Here is a 20127-nt window from a genome sequence, read left to right as displayed (position 1 = left end):
CAACTCAGCCTTAAAGCTGGTTAGGGAAGTGATGAGCCGTGCATGCAGAGGAAGAAGGTTCCAGGAATGAGGGGCAGCAAGAGAGAAGGGACGGATCCGGGATGGGGCAGAGGAGATCCTGGGTTGAGAGAGGAGACTTTGGCTACCAGAGCGGAGAGTGCAAGTAGGGATGTAGGGAGAGAGAAGATCGGTTAAATAAAGAGGGGCCAGCCCATGCAGGGCTTTAAAAGTGAGTAGCAAAAGTTTGTACCTGATGCGGAAAGGAAAAGACAGCCAGTGAAGGGAGGACAACAGAGGGGAGACATGATCATAACGGCGAGCGAGTGAAATAATGCGTGCAGCTGAATGCTGAACAGAAATTAATGGGTGGAGATGAGAGAGGGGAAGCCCTGCCAAGAGGAGGTTACAGTAGTCTAGTCGTGAGACCACTAGGGCATGGACCAGTGTCTTTGTGGTAGAAGCTGAAAGATATGGACGGATTTTGGCGATATTATAGAGAAAAAATCTACAGACTTTGGCTGTAGTCTGGATCTGAGGGATAAATGACAAAGAGGAGTCAAATAGGAAACAAGACTGCGGGCTTCCTGGACCGGCTGGATAGAGACGTTATTGACAGAAATAGAAAAGGAGTAGTGAAGGGTGGGATTAGGAGGGAAAACAAGAAGCTCGGTCTTGGACATATTGAGCTTCAGACGCCGATGGTGCATCCAGTGGGAGACAGCTATTAAACTGGATGACACTTGCTGCTCTAGCTCTGGCGAGAGATTAGGGGTGGAAAGTCTAGACTGTGTGTCTGACTATGCCTGACTTCTCCTTTCCACTGTATTACAAACTCCAGGAGACATGGTCACTTCCACCTAATGATCCCACCACTTGCACCCCATTAACCAAGTCATCCTTGTTGGTTAGGATCAGATCTAAAATAGCTGATCCCCTTGTTGCCTCTTCCACCTTTTGGACAATGAAATCGTCTTCCAGGCAAGTGAGGAATTTGCTAGACCTGGAGGATTTGGCTGAGTTTGACTTCCAGCAAATATCAGGATAGTTGAAGTCGCCCATCACTACTATATCTCTCCTTTCTGAATGCTTGGTCATCTGTTCTAGAAAGGCATCATCCAATTCCTCAGTCTGACTTGGAAGTCTGTAGTAGACTCCCACCATAACATCCTTGTTGTTTCCCTCCCCTTTAATTTTTATCCAGATGCTCTCCACCTGGCTTCCATGATTGATGTCCTGGATCTCTTCACTGGTTTAAATATCTCTGACATATAGTGCTATTCCTCCTCCTTTCTTGTTTGGCCTATTTCTCTTTAAAAGGTTATACCCCTCTATTTCCACATTCCAATCATGAGACTCATCCCACCAGGTTTCAGTGATGCCTATTATATCATATTTGCTTTGTTGTACTAGGAGTTCGAGTTCATCTTGCTTATTTCCCATGCTCTGTGCATTAGTGTAGAAACATCACAGACCATGGGTCCCTTTTACTTGCTGCCTGTGCAAGTTTTTTTGCCTCCCACTGTTGGGTCTTTGCACTTTTTTTCTTGTTTCCTCTATGTCAGTTTGACTATTTTCGCCATCCCTTTCGCTTTCCTTAATATTGACTCCCTTCCCCTCAGAACTCAGTTTAAAGGCCTCCTGATCAAGTTCTTGAGACTGTTGGCAAAAACATTTCTTCCAACTGGCGTGAGATGCAACCCGTCCGTTGCAAGAAGTCCCTCTTCATGGAACCGCAGCCCATGATTGAAGAATCCAAATCGTTCTCAGTTGGCTTAAGTCAGATGTTTCTGTTTACACAAAAACAATATGTTGTGTACGTATTGTTGTAAAGCTTAATTACTTTGGGAAAACAGGAATAAGTTATTATATTTGAACATAAACATCACATTTTCAAAAAGCTGGAATATTCTTTTTTTTAAATTTCTTATAATTTTCCTTGCAGGAAAGATTCAATGTATACACTGGTCCCCCGGGTTACGAAATACCCAGGTTACGAAATTTTCGGGATACGAATAAATCCCATAGGGATTTATTGTTTCGGCTTACGAAGGTTTTTTCGGGTTACGAAAAAACCCTGGCGCTGTTTTAAATGGAGCCGCGGCACAGCCGCGGCTTTTTCCCCATTAGCGCCTATGGGCTATTCGGCTTACAAAGTATCCCGGGTTACGAAAGCGGCGGCGGAACGAATTAATTTCGTAACCCGGGGTACCAGTGTAGTCTTTATTTTAGGAGTAGATTCTGTATCAGTCTGATCTCATGGGAAGTATGTTTAAAGAATGCAAAAGGAGAACTCTGGTAACTACAGCACGCCTGTGCCATAAGCGGGCTTGCCATACACGTACTCAAGGTCACGTGGACAGCAAGCCCCCATAGAATGAATGGGGTGTGCACCTGCGCCATGCAGCACACAGGAGCGCACCCCATTCATACGAATGGGACTTGAGGTCCTGCATTTTTTGCCTTATGCGGGGCAACAATAAATGATCCCCCGTGTTTGGCAAAGGCAGTCTGTATACAGAAAGGGCATTTTGTACAAATGGAGCGTTCTACACAAACAACCAGGCCTCACAATACACAACACTGCCTCTCTTTCCAGAATTTTCAGAGTTCTAGGCATAAATACCCAATAACATAGATTACAGAACTGGGAGGAACATCCAGCACAACTCTCTGTCAATGCAGGAAGCCACCACTAAACTATCACTAAGAGTTTGGCATCCAAGTTCATTTTAAACACATTCAATAAAGGAGAGTCCTACTTTCTGAGGGAGTCCATTCTAATATCAAACAGCTCTTACTGTCTGAAATTTCTTATTTAATCCTAATTTCCTTTCTTGTAATTAAAATCGAATGTTTTGGAGCAGGGGTAGGCAATCCTTTTGAGCCGGGGGCCGGGTTGCTGTCCCTCAGACAACTGGGGGGGGCCGAAGCCAAAAAATAAATAATTAAATAATTTTTTTAAAATTAAATAAATAAATAAACCAGGACAAATGTAGGACAAAATTTTCAAATGGAGGTCACTTTTTAAATAAAAAATGGAAGACATGTGAAAAAATTTGCTGATTTTTTAAAAATGTTAAGATAAATGCATGTTTCTGAGGCTTCTATAGACAATTGCCCCACCATGCCCTTCGTGTGAGATGCCAAAGGCCCCGGCGGCAATCGGCGGCAGGACCGGGCTGGGGCCGGTTCCAAGGCCTTGCCGGGCCGCATCCGGCCCGCGGGTCGCAGGTTGCCTACCCCTGTTTTGGAGCCTCATTAGCAGAAGATAACGTTCATTTCATCTTTTGCATGACAGCCCTTCAGGTATTTAATGATCATACAGTTGGCCCTCCATATCCACAGATGCTTTATCCATTGATTCAATTATCCACTGCTGGAAAACATTAAAAAAAAGATATAATTCCAAAAAGCAAGCATTGATTTTGCTATTTTATACAAAAGGCACCATTTTACTGTATTCATGGGATTTGAGCATCTACAGTACAGATTTTGGAATCCACAGGGGGTCCTGGAACTAAACCCTAGTGCATACCAAAGGCCCACTGTATCATGTTTCTTCTCTGCTCCAGGCTAAGGTTATACTCAATCCATATGCCCATAAAGACATACCCAGCTACCTCAACCACTTCTCATAGGTTTGGGTTCCAGCACCTCAATTCTACGCCTACTATACAACTAAAAATGCAAGGACAGAGCACCTTCAACAGGTAAGCAGTGCAAAGAGCCTTGAATGTTACAACGTTCTACAAATACAACTGTCTGGCATGTAAGAAATGAAAAAAAATAACAGTTCTGATTTCTCCCATATTAAAGCTAAATGCAACCAGTACAGCTACAGCAGGCCCTCCATATCCATGGATTTAAGCATCCATGGCTTGAAAATACAGTTGGCTCTCCATATCGACAGATTCTTTATCTACTGCTTGAAAACATTAAAAAAAAGTATACATTCCAAAAAGTAAAGCTTGATTTTGCCATTTTACATAAGGGACACCATTTTACTATGGCACTATATTTAATGGGTCTTAAGCATCCACAGATTTTGGTATCCATAGGGGGTCCTGGAACCTATCCCTAATGAATAACAAGGGTCCACTATATTTCTAAGGTGGAGAGGATCATGTATATATGCCTACTATATAAATATGGCTGCTATTAAAAATAAGAAACTTCTTTTTAAAAGTTGATAACTTCTATTCAGCACAAACAAGCCTTAAAACACGGGACTCAAACCCACATATTGTAGCGTTAAGGTTTTAAAGTTGAGGCTTTAACAGAAGAATCTGTCAGTTTCAATTTCTCCTACATTCACATTGTTCTAATCCCAAGTACTTTAAACCCCAATATAAAGACTGGGGTATATTTATGAATACTGGCAAATTTTTATTTTAAAAAATGTTTAAATTCATTCTGCCCCTACTCCCGTCTCTTCTTTCCCCTTTGCTATATATGAAAACTGTGTCTTTCCTAAAATGTTGTTGTGAACAGCACTCACAGCAAGGACCAATGTATCTCACACAAAATAAACACTCACCTCCATATACAGGTACACTCAGATAGTAAATGTTAATGTTTTTCCAATTAATTTCCAATTTGGAAAAATCATCAAAAGTACCACCCTTAGTATTTCAGTCATCCCTTTCCTGATTGCAAGAGATGCCTACAAATGTTAACTACTAATGTTTTCTACTCATTCAGTGGCTATACATGTAACATCCATGGTCCTCTTTCCACATGCACATATTACAGCTTCCAATTAAAGAATGAAGACATGATAGACTGTGACATTTTATTTGAACACATTTCTTACAATATTAGTCTATCAGTTCACAATGTTATGGTTAACCACAGGGTGCCTGCCCTAGAGACTGTCTGTTCTCTTGGCTGATTAATTACACTACAGTTTAAACAAGTAGGAGCAGATAAAACCAATCTAACAAAAAGATAAAACACAAAACTCATCATAATGTCACTTCTACCAAATATATAACCAACTGGTAGATGCATTATAGGAATCCCTTGAAATAAATAAATAAAATAAATCCCACTGACCTTTTAAAAGACAGTATCATTCCAGTTTATAAATGTAGCATATTTTTGTATATAATATCAATCTCATATTGAGTGGGCTGCTCAACCATTCACATTCAGGTTTTGACTGGAAATAGGGTTGCCAGGTGAAATAAGAGACAGTGTTTCTGTACTTTAATGGTATAGAAGAGAGAATTTCAGCAGGTGTTGCTAGCATGACAACCAACACTTACTGAAATTTTATTTATTTATTTATTAAAGTGTTTTATATTGTTTTGGGGCTAGCTCAGACTTGTCTGCCAAGTACAATCTTTCCTGGGCAGAGATAACTTAGGGGTTGTCCGCACAGGCCAAAAAGGCCCGTGTTTACCCTAGCTTCATGCTGTCTAGTTCAGATGATGCAGACTAAAACCCCAGGGTCAGGATTGGGCCCAGACACAGATTCGGGTAGACCAGACACAGATTCGGATTTCCAGTGACAAAGATGGATCTAAGAGTACTCTTACATTCAGTAGTTCCTGCTTCTAAACAACTATTAAAAGATACAAGAATATTTCCTTTACTTCTCCTGGTAACCCTACCTGAGAATAAAGTTTCATTTTGAAATTATGGCGCGTTACAGACGCGCTGAAGGGGCGTATTAGGGTTAGGAAGGGGCGTAGTAGGGTTGAGAAGGGGCGTCACTTCCGGACGCCCCTCAACCCTAGTACGGACCAAGTCCATACAAAATGGTGGCGCCCATCCACACAGGGGCTGCCATTTTGATGTAGCGGACGCATTGCGTCCGTACGTCGTACAGCACAAATGACGCCGCGAGTGCGCCATTGGCGCCTCGTGGCACAATAACCACGCCGCAAAGAGAAGCGCCATTTTGGGACTTCTTTTTGCAGCATGGAGGAGCCACGCGGTTTGTATGCTGGGGCTCCTCGGCGCTGCAAATGACGGTGGCGGCAGACCACCCATTTTGGGCGGTCTGTAACGCGCCTATGAAAGTTTATTGAAGTTTAACATTATAGAAGCTTTGTTGTTGTTGTGTGCCTTAAAGTCATTTCTGACTTATAGTGACAGTATGTGTCTTGGCCAAGGTCATCCACTGGGTCTCCATGGCCAAGTGGGGAACTGAACCCTGATCTCCAGTCATAGTCCAATGCTCAAACCACTACACCACTCAGGCACCTTCTTATATAAGCTACTGTATGACTTTTAAAAACACAATGTCTACCATGTTCAGTGAAACACTGCATCTCATGTTAAGTTAAAATGTTTTATTGGATAGCACAAAGTCCTAGAGGGGGGGGAAATCAGGAGAAAGAAAATCAAAATCTTAAAATGCACAGGGGAAACTACAAACTCATAAAAGAAAAGAACAAAAGGACAAAAGCTTATGTGAAATAATACCTTCACAATGAAGAAGGGGATACAGTGTATTCTAAAAACCAAACAGGAGCTTCCCTCCAAGGGCATTACATGTAAGAAAGCAAGACTGCAGGTTCAGAGATAGCCCAATTGGATAGTGGATAAAACTAAACCAAAGCATCATTTATTTCCACAGTCCAACAGGGCTCTGCAGTATTCCTTAATAATTTGTGTTGGATCTTTTCTTGTACACACAGAAACATATATGGAACAGTGTTAGAAAAACATTAAAAATCTATTCTAGTATCCTAAAGATGGTATATGTATAAAAAGAGAAATATAAAATACAACCAAAATGCAGCCAACATGTTAAGATATTTCTCCTATTCCAGTGCTACCCAAACTGGTGATGTATGTACTGCTGCTGGTTCATGAGCTATTGACTGCCAGTCTGCAGCAAATTTTCAAGATAGAAAGAAACAACTATAGCCAATGAGCACAAATATGATACCAGTACTTGGTGTGTGTGTGTGAAAGGGGTGGGGGGTGGGATCCTGCCAGTCTTCCAGATCAGATAGCTTAAGAAGCACTCTTACTCTGCTTTGATAAGTTTTTGGAGATTTAATTAATCATAATAAGCTTATTGATTTGGTAGCTTCATGTTTTCATTTATTTCAACAGGGGACATTCAATAGTTTTAAGTGCTCAGAACTGGCAATATTCTCACTTCCTTCTTCAGTAATGAACAAAACATGAAGTGGTGACTGCACTTCTACTCAGGCAGAAAGGTTGCAACCACCAATCTTCTATATAACAGGTCTGGGTCTGGGAATATGCCACTGGGAGAGGAGTTTTAAGCTCCTTTTCCCTATGATATACCAGTCACGTTGGGGACACAGCAACTGTCCTCCCTCAGTTGAGTGCCTTCAAGTTCTTTCCAATTTAAGGTGACCCTAAGGTGAAACTATCACAGGGTTTTCTGGGACTAAGAGTGCGTGACTTACCCAAGGTCAACCAATGGGTTTTCATAACTGAGCGGAAAACTGAACCCTGATCTCCAGAGTTGTAGTCCAATGCTGGAACCACTACACCACATTGACTATTACTGTCCTCACTGCATCATTACAATTTTCCTCCTATTAACCAACAGCTTAGGAGCAAAATGGGGCCAAGCTTCACCACTAATCTTTGCAACCCACTATCTCATTTCTAGTAACGAGAACTCTACTGAGAAAGCATAACAATGAAAAATTCTAATAATTTTTGAGTTACAGGATGTCATGAGATCTATCTTTTATATATACTCAACAGACACTTTAGTTATAATCCATTTATTTTCTTTCTTTATTATATTGTTGTTAGTCAACTGTGGAATTCCTTATGGACAGAAAAGGATATAAATATCGTTAACCAAACAAAAAGAAATACACAGTGCCAATCATTAACATGACTCAGACTGCAAAGGGATCTTGTAGCACCTTTGAGATGAACTGCGTGAAAGAAGTTGCAGCATAAGCTTTTGTAGACTAAATCTACTTCCTCAGATGCATGGTGTGAACTAAGGGGTAAAACGGACCACCCCAAAGGGGCAGCTTCAAGCCGCCCCTTCCGAAGCCGGATTGAGGCTGCAGCGATTGCACACCACAGCCCCAATCTGCCCTTCGCTGGACAAAAAAGAGAGGCAAAGAGACACTCATACTGAGGGTGGCAAACAGCCAGCTTTTCCTCCCCAATGTGGCTGGAAGCTGGCTTTAAGGTGCTCCAGCGGCATGTGTCGTATGTGTAAATGGCCAGGTGGCTTCCGAGCAGCTTGGGTATGAGGGGTATCTAAACGCCACACTCCCAAGCTGCCCAGAAGGAGGCACAAAAGGGCAGTCTGTTTTGGCCTTAAGATAGTGAACTCGGTAAAGTTGCCTTTGGTGTGATGTCCTCCAACTCCAAGATACCTTTAAAACTATCACTACATAGATAGAACATGCACCAACTACCTTCACATGTGATGATCGCTTTCATTTGAAGGATTCTACAGTCTAATTCTGGAAGCTGAACCAAATCTGAAACCAAACCTGAAAATCGGTTGAGAGAGCATTGATTCAGAGACTCTGAGCTGCACCCATCACTAAAATGTCTCAGATGCTGTGAGTCCAAACCCCCCCCAAAACAGCAACTGATTTAAAGTAAATTGACAGAAAGACTGGGTCTTCCACAATGGCGATGGATAATACTCCCCCAAAAAAGTTTTCTGAAAAAGTTCTCTACTTCTCCTAACCAAGGACAAACAAAAAACTAAACACATCTAGCTAAAACACTGAGCAATTCAAAATTCTGGAAGATTCATATTTCTGATGATGTACTCAATGCAACTAATTTTCATTCAAGCATTTGGTTATTCAGATTATAGCCCCAAATTACTTCTCAGGTGAGAATTTCTAGAAATTTAAAAACACAGCCATAGACAGACAGACAGACAGACAGACAGGTCTCTTCTTTGAATGTTTTATCAGTAAGATTCATTTCTATAACAATAAAAATGTTCTACAGTATAAGGAAAGCGGAAAAATCTTTACAAAGATTGGGTAATTAGAATTTGGGTACCTGGTAAAATCTGACAAATGTTATCTGTAGGTTGGATTCAGAAGTACCCAATGAGAACAGAAGAGCTCTATTCATATTTATGAAGGGTATCCGCTGTGAGAAAGGGTGATTTTTAAAAATTTACTTACACAAATAGTTCTCTACCAGTTTCTCAGTGCAATGAACTGTGTTTGGAAATACAGTGTGCCCATGGCATATGAAGGCACACCTTACAATTCCAACATACGCTGGAAACCGCACCGGAGGAAGCAGCACCGCACTCCAGAAAGAGTAATGGGGTACGCACCCGTGGTATGTGCGCGCCCGCATGCTTGCACGCCACCGCAAGCATGAGCCCCATTGACTTTAATGGGGCCAAGCATACGTCCAATTTCCCTTATGTGGGTGAGGGGGTCTGGAACGGATCCCCCGCATAAGAGAAGGGGCCACTGTATTACTTTTTGGATTTTAGCCAACATAACCCAATGTACCAGTTCAGTCTGATGGAGAATGGAAATTGAGGACTATTCCAAATATTGTGGATAATAAGATTAGATGTTCAGTAAAGTTCTAAAAATTGAGCCAAAGTATTCAGAAATAAAATGCCTTTGATATGAACAAATATGCTACTAGTTGCCTTGAGTCCCTTATTTATTGTTCTTATTTACAGTTCATATTTACAGTTGTGGCTTCAGAGGATTTTGTTAATACTCTTGCATACTTGGCGAGAGGTAGAAGTTTAAGAACCACTATTACAGACGGATTTCTTCCCTATTCTCTGTTTAATTTTGACATGTGTGTATAGTCATATACTCATGTATAACTCTAGAATTTTTAGTAAAAAAATTGACTCCAAAAATCTGGGTCAACTTATCCAAGGGTCAATGTAAATACTGTACTTCAACAGAGAAAAGGAAACCATCCCAAGAGTATAATGTGTCCTGGAAGCAATGTCCCCCCCTCTACTCCTTATCCATCCAGCCTTTAGGGTGAGCACAAACAGTTATGCCTGCCAGAATTTTGTAGGTTCTTTGGCATCATTTTCCTTTGCTTCATCATTTAGATACTAAGTTTTACCCTCAACTTATCCATGGGTCATATCAAAATCCATAATTTTGTCCCTTAAACCTGCCCTCAACTTATACCTGGGGTCAACTTATAGTCGAGTATATATAATATAATTGACATCAGCACAAAGAATTCACTGCTACTTCCTTGAGCATCTAGTGCCAGTCCTTTTCATTAAAAGTGGGAAAACTCAGGGGGGAAATGAACATTTCATGACAATATTCATATTATATTATTTTTGTCTATTTTTTAATATTTGTTTCATAGTAAAGTATCTGCTGTATTTCATCCACGATGGAGAAATATACTGTACAACCCAAGTGTTATTCAGAACTGCAACACCAATTAATGGATTTCTTTTTAAACATGTCTGCTGTGCAAAAAATAAAAAAAGGAAAAAGGAAAAAAAAAGGGGGGTGAATAGCTATAAAATCCACTGAGACTTACCTGACCAGTGCCCAGTAGTGCTTCCTGATCTGTCAGTACAGGTCTCACTGACTGGCCTAAAAACTGTCTCCCATCCTCCAGTAGCATAGCGCCAGTTCTGAGACTCCAAAATTAGTGTCCTTTGAGTGCCATAAGCAATCATGAAGCAGTAGACTACATGATGAAGTTGGCAACCATAACCACAGCCTTTGTTGATGTTACAAACTAGTTTCTTAGCTTTGCTACAATCCTTGGGGTTCTATGAAGAATAAAGACAGAAAGAAATGTGTTTTTTTTCCCCTCAGAACAAATTAAAATGATCATGAATTAACAGCAATTTTGATAATTTATATTCAAATGAAGAAGTCTATGAAAAGGTATTGCCCATTTTTCTCTAGTTTGACACTGAAATGCTTACACAATTTTAAATAACTCTTTTACTCTAAACTTGTCCAAATGAAAAAATTTGACCTCAAAGCATATACATCACCAATACACCTGAAAGGGTAAGCTCTTTCTATCAGCTGGCTATGTTCAACATTTTCTTGCTTCAGGGAACATAATGAATCTTCTTCCCAACCCCCCAATTTTGCTTGTTTACACCACCACATGAATAAATACTTCCTACATTAATTTTCTGTGCACCTACTACAAATAAAGACAAGTCAAGGAGAGCAGCACTTTAGAACAGTTAAATACATTTGAAATTATTCAAAGAAATGATAACAAATGTACTCTAAGGAGCTCCTGTTAATAGAATATGCTGCTTTGGTATGTGATACAACTTGATCAGAGTTGGAAAGGGGCTTTTTGGATGACATTCAGAATCTCCTACCCAGCATTACCAAGGATTGTACTGACTGACGATTCTGCAAACTTCAGTCCAAAGTAACTTTTTAAAGTTCATGTAATAAAATACAATCCTGGTGTTGAATAAGAAGCTCTGTGTTCAAGTACCTCCACTCAGCTGAGCTAAAGTTGTTTTGTGAGAATGTTGGATTTGAATTTATGACATTTAGGAAAGGGATGCTAACAGAGGACAGAGAAAAGGCAGAATTAGTCAACACCTTCTTTGCTTCAGTCTTCTCAGAAAAGGCAAAGGGTGCTCAACTTGAGGAAAATGGACCAGAGGACAGAATAGGGGAATTTCAGCACAAAATAAGTAAGAAGATAGTACAGGAATACCTGGTTAATCTAAATGAATATAAGTCTCCAGGACCAGATGAACTACAATTTTAGGCTGCATCAATAGAAGTATAGTGTCTAGATCTAGGGAAGCAATAGTGCCACTCTATTCTGCTTTGGTCATGCCCCACCTGGAATACTATGTCAAATTCTGGGCACCTCAATTCAAAAAGGATGTTGAGAAACTGGAGCGTCTCCAATGGAGGGGAACTAAAATGGTGAAGGGTCTGGAAACCATGCCCTATGAGGAACGGCTTAGGGAGCTGGGGATGTTTAGCCTGAATAAGAGAAGGTTAAGCCCTGATAGTGCTGTTTAAACACTTGAATGGATGTCACATTAAGGAGAGAGCAATCTTGTTTTCTGCTGCTCCAGAGATTAGGACCTGGAGCAATGGATGCAAGCAACAGGAAAAGAAATTCCACCTCAACATTAGAAGGAACTTCCTGACAGTAAGGGCTGTTCAACAGTGGAACAAACTCCCTTGGAGTGCAGTGGAGTCTCCTTTCCTAAAGGTCTTTAAACAGAGGCCGGATGGCCATCTGTCGGGGATGCTTTGATTGGGATTCCCTCATGGCAGTGGTTTGGACTGGATGGCCCTTGCGGTCTCTTCCAACTCTATGATTCTATGATTTGTCTCCACTAAATAGTAATGATTTGGAGAGGGCAAAATGTTTACTTAAACATTCACTTAAATGTTATGAGCAACACTACTTCAAATATCTTTTTCAGGTATCCATCCATCCATCCATCGCCACTTGTAGTGGCAGAATTCCTCTGTTTCCACCATTTTACCCAGAATGTTCATACATTATATTATTCTGAGGCATTCTGGTAGACGGAAGGAGTGAATAGTGACGGACATTTAAAGTATGGCTGAGAAATGCCACTACTCCTGATACAATTTATACTTCCTTGAACTTTTCTAAAGACTATCTCTTTATTGTCAAAATATCCCAAATTCACCACTCCTGAATGGACCACATTTACATCCCATAAAGCCCAGTGCTTGACTCTGGGTTAATCACCATCTTACATACTGTGGCTGTGAGCAAAGTCATTCAGCGATACCAAGCTCCATCTCTCTCTCTCTTTTTAAAATCAAAATCAGGATGTGATCACAATCAGCCATGGACTGGAAGGAAGCTAATAAACAGAAATTCAATTCAAATACAATAGAGATGCTACAAGTTTGTGAGATGCTTCAACAGGCCTAGGAAATGGTGTCCATCAAGCTTTTTACAGAAATGTAGTTCTCCTGAAAGGAACAATTTAATAGTTTGGGTGTTCTCTCAGAAGCAGACTCATCTCTGAGTGTTCAAAAGCCACTTTAGATTGACGCCAACTTTCAATTTAAGTCAAAATTTCAGTAGGTAAACTGTGATCAGTCCTAATCAGAAATAAACTAGCAATAACTATCTGTGTCCAAAAGGCCCAGGTTCCCCCTGGTTCCCCCGGCCTCACATTGTCTAGTTCAGATGACACAGACCAAAATCCCAGGGGCAGGATCAGGCTTGGCTTGATCCTGCCAGACCAGATGAGAAGCCAAGCCAGAGGAGTCAGCCCAACCCCAAGAAAAACAGCTGATGCCCTGGGGTATTTTATTCCTGATTTGCCACAGAGTGTCCTGGAAACTCTGCAGCCAATACCAACTGTTCGTTCACATGGGCCCCTTGAGCTCCTTACCTTGCCATGTATTGTGCTGAGTGCCATGTCTGATGTGGAAATGGGGGACCTGGCCACGTGGGTGCAGCCAGGGGTTCTGTTTCCACATCAGACATGGTAGGGGGAGGCTTCTCTGTTAGAGTGATGCTGCAGCAACGTAAGGAGTACCATACAGATAATGGGTATAGCACTCCTTTTTAATAGTGATTAACTTTTCTGCTTTTATTTATTTTTAGTTGATTTTAGAAGTTTCACAAAAGCCTTCTCAAGTGAACAGTGGAGTGAAAATACACTAAACCAGAAGAAGAACCCTACTTCACAATAGTTAGAAAGTCTATAGCTCCCATCCCATTGCATTTTCCCTCTTACCCACCTAGGCGGTTTCCCCCTCTTGACTCATAACCTACCCTAGTGCTTTTTCTCTTTCCCATAGAGAATGCTCTCTCTGCTTACTCAACCATGCACAGTCACCCCTCTGTTCTCACGGAATCGAGATCAGTGGTCTTGAATATTCATGGAGAAGCGACCTCTGTTAATTTCATTGGGGTGTGTCCCCGTGGCACGCACCCCATGCTTGCGGACACGCGTCCCATTCAAGCTTATGGGATTTGAATATCGGCCTCTGTTTTTGTGAGCGGGGGGGGGGCTGGGATAGATCCTCCACAAAAACGGAGGGCTAACTATGGCCCCATTCCCACTGGCTTATAACGCGCATCAAGAATCGAATTATGGGTGCATTGTTCCCATTTGAGTGTGCATTCGATCCTCATTGCACCAATTTCGTTCCCATTGGAATTTGGATTTGATCCCCATGTAATCGATTTTTCCTGAAAAAACCCAAATCAGTGGTGGATAAATCGGTTTAATTTAACTGCACTTTTTAAGAGGTTTTTCCTGCACCTCCCGAGTCTGATTCGGGGCAAATGAATGGGAATGACAAGGGTGTCTGATTCGGGAACTTGGGGATGGGAGGAGCGGTGCTCAAGGGGCTGGCCTGGGGGTGTCACCCGCTTGTTCTCTTTCCTGCATTACCGGCGCCATTTTCTCCCATTCGCATAGTCTTTCCCTCGGTGGAGTGGGAAGCAGGGTAAGGCTCTAGATTGACCTCCAAACACAGTAAACACATTATGGCCCCTGCAACCTCCCCCCTGCTCCACATTCATAGGCCGACGTGTGAGGAGACCCATTGAACACCATTTTTTAACTATTATTTTTAATTTTTTTGCCTCTGCCTGAGCAGCAGATCGGCTTTGTATTACATGCCTGCTTAATCACCCCCCAGACAGCCCAGGGACCAATGGGGGGGGGGAATGGATTTGGGGTGAATAGAGGCTCCTTCTCTCTTGCCCAGAGGAACTATGGGAAGACACAGAAGAGCCTGGGACGCAAAGGGATTTGGGGTGAATAGAGGCTCCTTCTCTCTTTCCCAGAGGAACTATGGGAAGACACAGAAGAGCCTGGGATGCAAAGGGATTTGAGGGGAATAGAGGCTCCCTTTTCCCTTTCCCGGAGGGGAAAAACGCCTAAGCGACTGATTGGCTTTGACGTCAAGCACTTAGGTGCTTGACTGACAACTGCTTTAAAAAAAAAAGAGGTTCTGGAAGGGCAATGGGAACGGGGAGCAAAATAACCCGCTTCAAATTACCATGGGGAAAATACCAATGGGAATGAAAACAGAGGTAAGAAAACCCGGGTCTGTTTGCACCATTTTTAGTGGGAACGGTGGGTCAGATCTAGGGTTGCCATAATTCTCTACTATAAACCAGGAAAAAATGTAGGACAAAAATTAGCCCAAAATATAGGACAATTGTAGAATAAAATTTAGTCCAAAATGTAGGACATAAATCGGCTAAATTTTACATTTTGGGCTAAATTTGCTAAATAGGAGAGAGGAAGCTGCAGTCAGACTTGGCATATTGATTTCAGCAAAAGCTCTCAAGACATCTCCAGAGGTATGGCAGAGCAAACAACATGCTACATTTTGGGCTAAATTTTATCCTACAATTGTCCTATATTTTGGTCTAAATTTTGTCCTACATTTTGTCCTGGTTTATAGTAGAGAATTATGGCAACCCCAGTCAGATCCGATTACGACTCAGAAAAAAAATCCAAGTCAGAATCGCAGCGATATACGTTGCGTTATATTCCCTGTGGGAATGCCCCCTTAATTCTTTATCTTGCCTTACCAAGCCAGTTGCTCTCATTCTTTCACTCACTCACCTAGTAGATCTACCCCACCCCAGTACTCTTTCCCCCCTTTTTTTCCTTTTTTTTAAAAAAAATTTGCTTGATAATCTGCATTTTCCTCAAATCAGTATTTTACTCTGTTTACTCTACTTCCTACCCTCTCTTACCAGGCAAGGAGGACCTTCCTGGCCTCCCCTTTTAAACTTTTCAGGAAGTGCAAGAACCCTGCAGGGAGAAGCAGCAGTCACACTCAGCATGCTGTTTGCTCTGCCATACCTCTGGAGATGTCTTGAGAGCTTTTACTGAAACCAATATGCCAGGTCTGACTGCAGCTTCCTCTCTCCTATTTAGCAAAGCCAGCCATTAAATGAATGAAAACAGTACTGGAAACTACAGACAGATGTAAATAAACTTACATTAACTAAGCCATTAATTAAACCAAATGCACAATTTAAAGAGATGCGCAATCCCAGGACACATTTTACTTTTCTAGGTTTCACAGTCTTGCAAACTGGTCAAACAATGGCCAAAACATATGCAAAGACACAGACACCTTTATTAATACAGATAAACAGAAAATAAAACCAGCCAGGAAGATGTTGTGTAATCAGAGTAATGTGCGAAGTCTGTGAAGTCTATTTGTAAAATTACTTGATAACTTCAAAATATTCACTAACATAGTTTGATGATTATTACTTGCACAGTTACACTTGAAATGCTTGTTAATTACACTTAAAATGTGTACCTAGATACCATGGTTCTTGAGATAAGCACTGTAGGATAATGACAGGCAAGACATTTCAGAAAACTTATGCCAGCAGCTCATGAAGTCTATATATGTTTTTCTAGTTTCAAAACATGCCTCCTAAATCATACAGGAAGAAACTGCTGCCAGACATGGAATTTTTATCAAGTCAATTGCAAGGGCAATTATTTAATCTGAAATGGGCTTTATTACGCCAACACCCCCCATTTTAAAGGGTAGCTCAGAACAACATTACCAACATCCTTATGCATCTGAGTCAGAATCATCAAGTTTTTATTATATTGACAGCTTTCATGAATAAAGGTTACTGTCAGTTTGAACATCTGTTGAACACTATTCTCTGTAAACCATCTATATTGTCTAAAACAGGGATTAGCAGAGTATGGCTATTTAAATGTTGTTAAACTGCAACCCTTGGCATTCCTCACCATCAACTATGATAAACAGAGTTATTGGAAGTTGCAGTTCATGAACATCTAAAGATTGTGACATTCCTATGCCTGGTGTAAAAATTTCATACTTTTATCTTACAGAATTCATCATGTTGTTGTTGTTGTTGTTGTTGCTGTTGTTTACCTTCAAAGTCATTTTTTTACTTATGCTGACCCTAACCTATTATGGGGTTTTCTTAGCAAGATTTGTTTTGAGGAAACTTGCCTTTGTTTCTAGATTTCGACCAATAATTTGAAATACATTGTTCTTTAACATAGAGAAGATAAAGCTGATGGGCCAGGAAAAAAACCTGTAAATTAAAAGGATAAATCTATTTCTGCTAAACTCCTGCCTAGGTACTTCTGACCATCACAAAAGAAGGGGGAAATATCAGATGTCAGTCACTAGGGTTTAGGATTCAACAAGAATCTGACTGGATTACCATCACATATAAATGTAAAACCACCCTTGGATTACTCCAAGTATTTTATCCTTAACAATATACTACATTTGCAAAATCCACCACATACCTAAAGGCAGAGTAAAGAAACAGAATAAAATAGTTCACAGTTTCATAACTCTAATCTTTCATGGCCTATTTTATACAATAAAATATGACTACTAGTAGTTCTGGGAACTTGGAATGGACTGTAGAATGTAAGCCCCACTGCACAACTCAGGTCCTGGACTAGTGCAACCATTGGACAACACCTTGAGGCATCCAAAATTTAGGTGTTATGAAAGGGAAATTCATACTCAATTTATTAATCTTGTATATTTGTTAACAGAGATGGGAAAACATCAAATTGCTATTTGATGTTCTTTTGTTGTCTGTTTTATTGAATCATTTCCTGTATTGCTATGTATTTTATATGTATTATCTTACTAGACAGGCCCCTTCCCCACCACCACTCCCTTCTCCTTCTGTGTCGTGTCTTTTTAGATTGTAAGCCTGAGGGCAGGGAACCATCCAATTAAAAAGATTGTATGTACTGCGCTGTGTAAATTTGCAGCGCTTTATAAATAAAGGTTAATAATAATAATAATAATAATTGGATTTTCTTTCTCACTGCCAAAATAACCTTACCAATGTTGAGTTCTAAGCTTCATAATTGTAGGAGAGGCATTTGCTCCTTTGGCTTTTAAGAAACATATCTTTGGCAACTTGAATGTTTAGTTAAAATAGTCTTTAACACTGGTCTTGGAAATACAGTATTCAGCATATACACCAGGAACTTTACTGTCCAATCAGTATGAACTTCCACGGGTCTTTGAAAATCATGCATTTATCTTCAATAACCACCACCATGGTACAGGACACACCCAGGACACAACAAAGTTCAGAAAACTAGTTCACCTGATATTAGGGACATCAGAGTGACACTATTTTTATACTCAGATTATTACCTTCTCGAGGTACAGAGCCTCATCCTCCCTATGCCTTCATAAGATTGGATCACCAATTAAGTTGGATTATCTTCAGAAATTCAAGAAGCCATATCCCACAAGTCTCGTGGAGGGGGAAGTCCCTGCTGAACTTGATGCTGCCCTTTAGATGACCTTGCAGACCTGTGGAACATCAGGCTGATTTTAGCCATCAACACTGTGTTTCTAAGGCATTTCCCCACTGATACACAGTGATGTGGGCCAGAATATGTTATGTAATAAAACAAATTCTTCTGCTATAATTTCATGTAGAAAAATTTGCACTCCTCAAAAAGCACTATTTTATAACATTTTTAGCTAACTTAATAATGGATATAAGTCAAATCATGCAGTTTGAAAGGATCTGTTAATGTCAGTCAGATAACTACAGTTAAGAAAGAAAGAAATGTGCCACTTATTGGGCATGCCAGAATTACCATGTTAACAAGTTTTATATGATCTTTGTGCATTTAACAATGCAATAGAAGTTCATGCTACTAAATTGTCATGTATTAAAATATTTACAAATACTCTAATAAAGTAATTTTCAAGTAAAGCACTGAATTTGAAGTTAATCCAAGTAAGTGTACATTGAAACATTTTTTACTGATAATAGTAAAAAGAATCTGAGCTCAGGTATGTGACTAAGGGGGGGGGGACAATATTTGTTATACATCATAGAAATTAACATTACAATGTTTTTTTTACTAAATATAATCACAAATTCCACAGCGATAGCCATGAGTTAGAAGGAACCTCTAAAGTCATTAGACTGTCTATTAATGCAGGAAATCTACAACTACATCACCTCGTTGACTAGTCCTTTGCTTAAAAACCCCATGGACAGTCCATTAACATTTATTATCTAACATCTACTGTTAAAAAAATCCAGCCGCATTTTATTTTAAAATTTAGAATCCAACTCCTAATTTAAACAATTTATTTGGGTCCTTACATGAGTCAACCAAAAATGCTGAAATCAGACACCATTCCATTTATGACACTGCAAAATTCTACAGATTTAAAGTTTCCAGAAAACCCAAATCATGCTTTACTTAGACACTTCCCAGAGTGTATGGAGAAACCAAGATGAATGCAGAAAGAATAAATCTACCAAAATGTCCTCCATTTGTGGAAATCCCAGTCAACATTATCATCTGATCATTTTCATAATGGAAGGTAGAAGGGGTGTGGCAAGGGATCAAAATCTTTCTTTGTGCTGCCATCACAATGGCAAAGTAGCAGTCACTGTTATTGTTTTGGATGCTATACTAGTTAGTGAATTGATTATGTTTTTATTCAAAAAACTGAACCATCCTCTGCTTATAGTGAAAAGTGTTTAAATCATATTTCAGTACAAAAAGTTGTATATGTCAGGTGAACAGTTTCCAGCTTTAAGCAAAAACAGTTCAGGATACTAGCTAAATTCCGCTATGGATATTTTAAATTGCTCTCACTTGCCAATTCAGATTTTATGTTGCAGCATGATTCAATTACCTTGTGCGATGTAGGATGATAATATCCCATGTATAGTTTTATATAGAAAATTGACTTTCTTTAGAAATGCATTGTTTCACAAGATAAGTAACACTCAATTAATACAAACAAAATAGAGCAAGTGGAATGATGTAATCATGTGAGGTGCACTTCATTTTTCCCCAGTTTTTATTTTTATATGCTCCAGAAAGATTTCCAAAAGACAAAGCCTATACAAAACTAACAACAGAAAGAACAGCTAATTCAGGTTTTCTACAAGCTTTTATGGCCATAATATGTATACCAGTTTCCTACAGGGTATCCTCACTTTTCAACTATGCTGATTAATAATTGAATACCATTCATTCTAAGTACTGCACTCAGTCATATTGGTTAATTCAATGCAATTCAATATGTACTCTGTTTTAACAGGAGTTGTTTCCCCCCCATGTTAGACTAGGTCCATTTTTACAGAGATAATAAGCCCATTATTAACAATTTACATGATTCTCACATCTTTTATGAATTTAATTGT

General features: G+C 40.1%; 1 protein-coding gene across 1 annotated transcript in view; it reads right to left on the bottom strand.

Moving 5' to 3' along the window:
* The window catches only part of FUT8 (fucosyltransferase 8), a 151825-nt gene that overhangs the window by 40131 nt on the left and 91567 nt on the right, over positions 1-20127 (bottom strand). Inside the window, 1 exon segment of the mRNA XM_042445868.1 lies at positions 10480-10717. Within this exon segment, the coding sequence (XP_042301802.1) occupies positions 10480-10717 (238 nt within the window).

The sequence above is a fragment of the Sceloporus undulatus genome, chromosome 1 (assembly GCF_019175285.1).
Source record: "Sceloporus undulatus isolate JIND9_A2432 ecotype Alabama chromosome 1, SceUnd_v1.1, whole genome shotgun sequence".
Classification (NCBI taxonomy): Eukaryota; Metazoa; Chordata; class Lepidosauria; order Squamata; family Phrynosomatidae; genus Sceloporus; species Sceloporus undulatus.
Note: the sequence above shows the minus strand (reverse complement) of the source record. Positions and strands in the feature narration are given on the sequence as shown.